This window comes from Delphinus delphis, chromosome 3 (assembly GCF_949987515.2).
Source record: "Delphinus delphis chromosome 3, mDelDel1.2, whole genome shotgun sequence".
NCBI classification, from domain to species: Eukaryota; Metazoa; Chordata; class Mammalia; order Artiodactyla; family Delphinidae; genus Delphinus; species Delphinus delphis.
In genome coordinates this window covers 164,133,340-164,142,259 of record NC_082685.1, presented here as the reverse complement: position 1 = coordinate 164,142,259, position 8,920 = coordinate 164,133,340, and the positions used below count along the sequence as shown (strand labels likewise).

At 53.0% G+C, this 8,920-nt stretch overlaps 1 protein-coding gene across 1 annotated transcript in view; it reads left to right on the top strand.

Moving 5' to 3' along the window:
- The first annotated feature begins 539 nt into the window (after window positions 1–539).
- The window catches only part of ANKRD33B (ankyrin repeat domain 33B), a 93,250-nt gene continuing 84,869 nt past the window's right edge, over window positions 540–8,920 (top strand). The window contains exon 1 of the mRNA XM_060009664.1: window positions 540–1,492. Within this exon, the coding sequence (XP_059865647.1) occupies window positions 1,139–1,492 (354 nt within the window). The 5' untranslated portion in view covers window positions 540–1,138. The remainder of the gene's footprint in view (window positions 1,493–8,920) is intronic.

Genomic DNA, 8,920 nt, shown 5'->3' with positions numbered 1-8,920 from the left:
GGACCACGGCCGTCGCCTGCGGGCCTGCTCTCTGGGTTTGGCGGCCAGCCGCGAGGTCAGCGCCCCGTCTCGGCTTCACGCAGTTAATCCGTCTCGACTCCGCAGATCCAGGGCACGGTGACATTGGCCAGGGGTGAAGGAGGAGGGAACCCTTCTGGCCTGGAGCCGCCCTTTCCCACCCAAATGTTACCCCCAGAGGCTCCTGGACACCTGCCCAGGGACGCTCTTTTAGGAGTAACCTGAAAGCGACAGCTGGTCCGGGTTCTGAGTGACCTGGGGACTCCGCGAATCCTCCCCCCGCGCCCCACGCCCCGCCCCGGGTTGGGACAACCCCGTGGCAGCACGGAGCTCCCAGTTCAGAGGGGTATCGGGGTGGACACCACCTCCCACGCATCCACTTGTCCTCCGTGCCCAGTGGGCCCCGGGGATGCCCGGGTCTGAAGCCGGGAGTGAAGTTGGCCCCGGAGCCCAGACTCCTGGGAAGATGCAAAAAACGGGCTCCGAGCCTCGGACGCTGAAAAACTTCCCCCACCCCAGCCCGGAGGCCTGACGCCCTGGGCGGCTCCGAGCCTCGGGGATCTGGGCGTTCCCGACGCCAGGGCACGCTCAGCCCGCGGTGTCCTCCTACCCCTACCTTCGCCCTCATCCCCGGGGCCGCCGGAGGGGAGAGGCGGGGCCGCCCGCCACAAGGGCGTTCGGGTTCTGTAGTTATTGCTTCTGGTTCTCCCGCGCGTGCATTTCTCCGCTCCCCGGCAAAGCAGTCGGGTGCGCTGTCCCCGCGGGGCCGAGGAGCCGCTGCTTCGCTCTTAACTTTTGGCAGGATCGGGCCTGCGGGCTCGGGACCCGGGGCGCGCGCCTCCTCCTGCGCGGCCGCCCCGCCCCCGCCCCCGCCCCCCGCCAGCCGGCCGCGCTCAGAAAGCCCCCGCGACTCCGCCCACCCCTTAGGGGCTTTCTTCAGCCTCCAGCGACTGGAGTCCTGGAGCGCAGCCGCCGGGCGCGCGTTTCCGCCGAGCTGGGGCGCGCAGAGCATTGCTTTTCTGGGGCCGCCAGAGACAAGAGGCGGTGACCTCGGTGCGCGCCCCGCGTCCCCGGCTCCTGGCCAGCTCCCCGGCCCCCGGCCCGCGCCCCGGCCGCCAGCATGGTGCTGCTGGCCGGGCCCGGGCCGGAGGGCGGCGGGGCGCGCCGCGTGTCCCCGCAGTCGCCGTCCCCACCCCGGGACGCGCAGGCCGGGGAGGACCCAGGTGACTTCGAGGAGTACGAGGACTTCTCGAGTCTGCCCGACACCCGCAGCATCGCCTCGGACGACTCCTTCTACCCTTTTGGAGGCGAGGAAGAGTACAGCTCCGTGAGCGCGGAGAGCGTCCCGGAGGCCGTCCCGGAGGCGGCGACCCTCCTGCGCGCCGCCTGCGCCAACGATGTGGGGCTGCTGAGGGCGCTGGTGCGGCGGGGGCCCAGCGCCGAGGAGGTGCAGGAGACCGACCGCAACGGCCGGGTAAGCGAGCGTCCCCGCAGGTTTCGGGTGCCCTCCGCGTACCTCCTATTGCCTGCGCCACCCGGATCCTGACTCTGTCCAGCACCCGCGGTGAACCCTTTTCCTCGCTCTCTGGGCGTGGGGCACGTGTGGAGCCCTGGGTGGCCTGCCCATCCCGGGCTGGGGTGGGGCGGCACGATTGATCTGCCTGAGGTCACAGCGCCGCGGGGGCCAACGCTAGTCCCGGCGTGCTCACCTCAGCCCCCTCTCGTTTCCCGCCCCCGGAGTCCTCTTACTCCTGCCTGGGGCCCGCGCCGGGATCCGGGTTGGAAGCCTCTCGCCGGTTCCCTTTACCCTCGGTCCCCTCTGACCGTCATCCTTGCTCGCCTGCCGGGGAGAGCCCTTCTGCCCAGAGCCCCACTTGTCCCCAGTCCTCGGCCCTTGCGCTGCCCCTCGCGCTTTCCCTTTCACGCCCGAGCGCGGATCGGCTTGTTCCTGCCCCCCAGGTTCGGAGTTTCCTCTGGGACCCCCTGCTTACCCGTACCCCTCCCCCCTCCCACGCCCGGCCGCTCCTGGTGACCCACGCGGTGACCTGCCAGCGTGATGTCCGACTTGGCTGTCTGCACGGTCACCGCGGAGAGCCAGGCCCCGGGGAGGGCCGCGGAGGGGCGCGCGCCCAGCAAGTAAGGCAGGCGGGCGTGGAGGCGGGGAGAGGCACGGGGTACGCATCAGTCAGGGCGAGACTTAGAGACGATGACAAACACTTAGAAAAAGTTGGCTTGAGAGGAGCTGGCTCTCACAACACAACCCACCAAAGCAGCTGGAGGGAAAAACCAAAGGGTGCCCACGGTGGCCAAGTGCCCGTGGTCTGTGCTGTGTGCCTAGTGGCAGAGATCTCACCTGATTGTCACATTCCCCGGTCCCCGGGGGATCCGCAGCCTCAGCCTGGCACAGATCGGGAGGGAAAGTGCTTTTGCTCGGGAGCCCACGCCTGATAAGAAAGATGTGCATTTCCTTGGGAACTGGTGGGACCCTGTGCCTTTGGTTTATCTCAGGGGGCCGGCTGGTTCGCCCCCGACTGTGGTCTGGGCCCGGTTTAGGCAGACAGGAGCCCTTAGGCAGACAGGAGCCCCGGGGAGGGTCATTTTCTGCTGCTACACGTATGGTCTAACTTGACACAGCATTTGAACTGGGGAAGGTTCTGCACTTGGTGTGATGTGTCAGATGGTGCCGGCCCTGAGGCCCCTAGGGCTGGGGGAGCTAACCTGGGGTCTCCGTGGGCAGATCACCCTGGTGGCGCTGGGACACCCGGCAATGCCGGGTGCACCTCAGCCCTCCCTCTGGTGGCCAGGCGGTGGGTGCTGTTTCTGCAGGCTCTGCTTTCACTTTTACTAAGGTGGCTTTTCACAAACAGATGCTTATGTGAGACCTCACTTTGCTGAAGCAGGTACCCAGGGCTGCTTTAAAGGAGGCCCGGTAAGCATCAGGAAGAACACGGGTGGGGTAGGTCTCTCCCGGGTTTCGGGCAGCCTGGGGTCTCCAGTGGGCAGGGGTGGGTCTGGCTCACCCAGCCCCCACTCTGAGGCTCCACTGGGCTGGGCTTTGTTTTTTCCTTTGGGGCCAAAAAATAAAAGTTGGAAAACAGCTGCATTGGAGACCACTGAGAACAGCGTAAACCATCCCCAAGGGGCTTGGGTCTGACGGACTGAGTTTCTGGGCCACTTTGAAAGCCCCTCCCTCAGTGCAGAGTCAGAGGAGGCTGGCTCCATCTTCCGAGCGCCCCTCTGCCTCAGTTTACCCGTTGTGATGTAGGGCTGACAGCAGATCCAACCTCCCGGGGTTGTGAGCATGAGATGCCCTAACACACAGCGCTCTGACATGGCCGTGTTCACTGTCTTGTCCTGTTTTTCACTCACCTACCTTCTCCTTGCTCGGAAGAGCCATCCTCCAGCTTTTTACCTTTTTTCCTTCGGCCAGGCAAAGCTCTTTTTCTCTCTGCTTTTGCCCTTGATGAAAGAGCCTCCCTTTGTTTTTCTGCTTTGAGTCTCCTTTCTGCTCCCCACCAAATCTGGATGGAGAAATGGCACTCGGCCCACCAACAGCAAGACCCCCGGTTCTTTTATCTTCTGATCAGAAGGAGAGCGTCCTGGGTTCTTGGCTTTGAAGGCGTGAGGCGAGAGCTTCTGTTCTTCCCAGTGGCTTCTTGATGCTCTTATCAAACAGCCTCTGTCTATTCTGAAACACTTTGAAAGAATAAAGTGTCTCAAGGTCCAAAACATGACCCTGTAGTGAATGGGAAAATGAGTGGTTATTGCAGACCTACTGTGTACAAAGCACCGTTTGGCGCTGCAGGAGACTCCAAGGTGAATCAAACAGTCTCTGCCTTTTAGTGGAGGAAGAACTCAGAGTAATAGTACCCAGTGCTTAGATAGTAATAGTACTCAGTGCTTATTGCCAAAGGCAGGATGTGAGAGGGGCCCTATAATAATGCAGAGCAAATGTCTTGGAAGCAGGGAGCTGAGGACAATTCTGGAAGCCCAGCAAGGGGAGCCTTTTGGAGGTGGTGGTGGGAAGACATTCTAGCCAGACAGATGGAACGAAGGGGGTGGTGGCAAGTGCCGTGTGGTTGGTTGCAGTGCGGGATGATGCGGGTGCTAAAGCCCGAGAGGCTTCCCGGGGCTAGCTGATGAGAGGCCGGCCTGGAACAGCCGGCTAAGAAACAGGAAATCGGGACACAATGTGGTTTCAGCGTGCCAGGGTCCGACCTTGGGGCTGTGGTGTGCCTCCCCAGATGGCCATTCACTCACTGCCTTCAGGTTCTGGTCTGAAGGGCATCTCCTCAGGGAGACCTTTCCTCCCATGCCTAGCCAAGCCAGTGGCACTGGGAGCTGGGGAGGACAGTCCAGGTGTTCAGAAACTAAGGGCTGAAATTGTATGTAGGTAGGGTGGTCATCTGAGAGGACATGTGACATTCAAGTAAAGATGTAGAGAAGATAACTCGGGAAGAGCACTCCAGACAGAGGGCACAGCATGTGCAAAGGCCCTGAGGCAGGAGCCCTTTGGGACTGGTCTATGATTAGTAGCAGTAAAAAAGCTTACAGAGAACCCAAGAGCTTTTGCTGGAGGAGAGAGGTAATTGCATTAACTATAGAATTACAGGTGCTGCCGGCAGCAGCTTCGCAGAAGAAAAATGTCTCTAAATGTTTTTTTTTGGGGGGGGTGTTTTTGTTGAGCTGTTGATCTCTGGTCAGTTAAGAAGAGAGTTTTCCTGAGCTGACAGAGGTTTCATTTGGTTGGAGTAACTAAGGATCATGTTTGTTTTAAGGTGTGTTCTTTCCTGGCTCCTGAGGTTTGTAGAATTTCGGGTGTGGCTCAACACAGTCTTCTAAAATATTTATTGCTCTAAAAGGATGGCGTAATTGAATATGCAACCTGTAAATATCTGTCAAACAGTTCTTCAGCAGTATTCAAAGTGTGCTCTGCTGTCTTGTACATTTATGCGTGTTTTGTTCCCACTGACACTGGGGCAATGGAAGCTACCACACTTCTTAATTCTTCACTTCTCTCTCAAGGTTCAGCCTTACAGCCCTGACAGCTCTGCAGACAGTACTGAAACCAAAGGAAGTGTCTGTGCTGTGTTCACTGTTACAGAATGGCAGTTTGAATGTCAGACAGCTGCTCTTGTACCAAATTAGGCCCAATTATGCTAAATTTAAAATATTGTACTCCTTTCTTTTCTTTTTAATTTTTTATTTATTTTTATTTATTGATTTTTGGCCATGCCCCGCGGCTTGCAGGATTTTAGTTTCCCGACCAGGCATTGAACCCTGGCCCCCGGCAGTGGAAGCGTGGAGTCCTAACCACTGGACCGCCAGGGAATTCCCACTCCTTTCTTGATATAATTCTTCTCATGCATGTTTAAATTCCAGGGCCTCTTGCTGAAGTTTTTCGAAGGCCTCTCCAGCCATTTGCTCTATGGCTCAGGAAGGCCCACGCTGCAGACCCAGTATGGGGGTGTCTCCCTTTGCTCCTGGGGGGCTTAAATGTTTCATAGATTTGTAGCAGTGACTGGGACCTTTAACTTGACATATACGTGAGAAATGTTTTGTTTCTGTTTTTGTTGGTTTTTTGAATGCCATAGTAAGATTTATAAACTTTGGAATCACCTTTCCCTAAAATGAGAATCAAGTGTGAACTCACACCCCCTTCTGCATTTACCAGGCCTCAGTATTCATGGGCTTGCATGCGCTTAGAACTGGCTAGTTGGTGCTGAAAGTGAATTCTGGCCTCAGGCCTCCATACGTCTGTCGAGGGTCATCCAGCAGAGAAGGAGCCTGGCTTTGCCGTTTAGGGATGTATCAGTATGTTACTGTGTTAGCTGCACGTTCTGAAGTGTGGGAAGGGCGGTGAGAAGGGAGAATAGCAGATTAGACTGGGAGCCCAGGGGGCCAGACCAGGGAAGCTGGAGTGAGCCTGGGAAAGCCTGGGCTTGGGACGGGCAGGCTGACAGGTGTTGGCCTCTTCCTTTCTCCACTGACCAAGATGGCCGCTCTGGGCCCAGAAGCAGTTGAGAGGCTCATTTGTTTGTTTTTTTCATTTTTTTTTTAAAAAAGGACACAGTTTTTTAAAGAGCAGTTTTAAGTTCACAGCAAAATTGAGGGGAGGGCACAGAGATTTCCCATATACCCCCTACCCAGCCCCCCAGGCACATTCTGCCCCGTGCCCCCATCGTCAGCACCCCCATCAGAGTGGCGCATTTGTTATAACTGCTGAACCTACACTGACACATCCTAATCAGCCCAAGTCCACAGTTTACGTTAGGGTTCACCTTTAGTGTTGGACATTCTGTGGGTTTGGACAAATGCGTGATGATGCTTATCCATCACTGTAGTATCATATATCGTCCCACGTGTTCTTCGTGTAAGTGTATCAGTTATCTATGGCCACAGCAATGCTGCATAACAAAGAACCGTGAAACCTCATGGGTGTATACACCAGTCACATTTTGCTAAGGGTGGCCCAGCTCAGCCAGTCTCAGCTGGATTTGCTTTTAGCTGGGGTTGGCTGCAGATGGCAGGACTGGGAAGGTCTTGGCTGGGGTGGCTGGTCTCTGCTCCATGTGATTTCTTGTCCTCCAGCAGGCTGGCCCAGGTTTGTTCTCCATGGCAGGGCTCCCAGGAAGCAAGCAGAGCAAATAAGGTTCAGCGTCAATTCTGCTGAAAGAAGTTACAAAGCCAAGCCCAGATTTACCCTCTAAGTGTGAATTTGCTTTTGTTTGTAATGAATGCTGTTCACTAACCCTAAGCATTTCTGTTTACCTAAAATTTATTTTTATTGAAAAACATTTCAGATAGGTGCCCAAGAAGAGGATATCAAGACCCTCCCATGTCCTAATCATTCAGCATCAATAAGCGTCAGCCCCTGAAGGCCGGTTTTAATTTTGATGGAAAGGATTATAGGATTTCATGCCGCTTTTGGGGTGTGTGTGTGTGTATGAAGGTTTCAGAAACCTAGGAGGACAATTGTCAGGGGGTTTTGAAGCTGGAATGGATTTTAGAGGCTAGTGGTCCCCATCATTTTGTAGTAGAAGAAAGTGGGGCTCAGAGAAGAGGACAGCTAGATGTATCGGGGAGCTGGGTTCTAGAATGACCCGGAAGCTATTCATGATCCTTCTTTTGACCCCCCGTGGGCCTCTCCAAGGGGCTTCTGAGCTTCCCACCTTTGCCTCCTGGCTGCCCATGAGGAATGGGCTACCTAGAAATTCTGTGAGGTGGTTTGGGTGATTTTGAACATTTGATTTCTTTTCCACCCTATGCTTGTAAAGGAGACTAAGGCAGGTGTTATAAAAATCTAAAACAATAAGAGAGCTTAGGGACCCTTTTGGAACCTCATTTATTCATCTAACATTCATATCAATATAATATGTGAGCTATTATTCAAAGCTATTTTGAATGACAACTTCTAGTAGATATGGCTACAGTTTAGGAAAAGCTTTAAATGTTATTTAGCTAATTGTAAGTTCAATTCCTCCGATCAGACCTTTAGGTCAGTAACTAATGGTTATAGGATTGTTCACATTTTCTCTTTCTTCCTGAATCCACTATGGTAACCTCTATTTTTCTAGGAAACTGTTCCATTTTTTTTCCCCCTGAGTTTTAAAGGTTAATAGCATGAAGTTTTTACAGAGTTCTCTTTTTAATCTCTGCTATAACATTATTATATCCTGTTTTTCTACATTTTTGAATTTATGCTGTTTATCTTTTGTGACATATTGTCAAAAATATTTTATTAGTCTTTTCAGAGAATCAACTTTTGTTCTGGACCTGTTTCCTTCCTCACTATTTCATCAATTTCTGCTTTTCTTTTTATTCCTTCCTTCAGGTTTGTTCTACATGTAACTTTCAAAGTATCACTTTCATTTTTTTTCCCCACAAGTTTTGATACGTAATATTTTATTATTGTTGTATTCTCATTTACATTATGATTTCCTCTTTTTCTGACCTAGAAGTTATTTAGAATGGTGTTTAAATTTTTAAAATACATATTGTTAAGCTTTATTAAAATATTTATTTATTTATTTTGGCTGCGTTGGGTCTTCGTTGCTGCACGTGGGCTTTCTCTAGTTGCGACGAGCGGGGGCCACTCTTTGTTGTGGTGCGCGGGCTTCTCATCGTGGTGGCATCTCTTGTTGCGGAGCACGGGCTCTAGGCGCGCCGGCTTCAGTAGTTGTGGCGCGTGGGCTCAGTAGTTTTGGCTCTTGGGCCCTAGAGCGCAGGCTCAGTAGCTGTGGCGCACGGGCTTAGTTGCTCTGTGGCATGTGGGATCTTCCTGGACCAGGGATCGAACCCGTGTCTCCTGCAATGGCCCGCAGATTCTTAACCACTGTGCCACCAGGGAAGTCCCTAAAATAATTTTTAAAACCTGATTCAGAGACTATGGTCTGCATGATATTTTGAAATTTCTTGAGACTGCCTTTACAGCCTATTGGGCCAGTAATTCTAAATCATAACTATGTGACATTTTATGATTTCTCCAGATTAACTCAAAACAGTTCCATATGTAGAACAATATGTAATTCCCTTTAATTAAAGGAAATAAGAAGGATGTAGAGAAGTTGTTAAAATATGTGAACAAAGGAAATAAGCTTCACTCCAGATGGTTGGGAAGTAATTCTTTTAGACAGCTGGTCGAATGAAGGTGTATATATGGCTCTGTGTGTGTGTGTGTGTGTGTGTGTGTGTGTGTGTGTGTGTTCTTATGAGGTCGGATTTTATGATGAAGTAGGTTGTTAAGAATCCTGGATGTCACTCAGTGTGTGTGTCCAAAAAGAATAGAGACTGTTTTTAATGGTGTTCCTGAATTTGAAAGACAGTTGAAGGTGGCATTTACTTATTTATTTCTTCTAAGTCAGAGACACAGAAATTCGGGTAGACGTGAAATCCCGGGCGA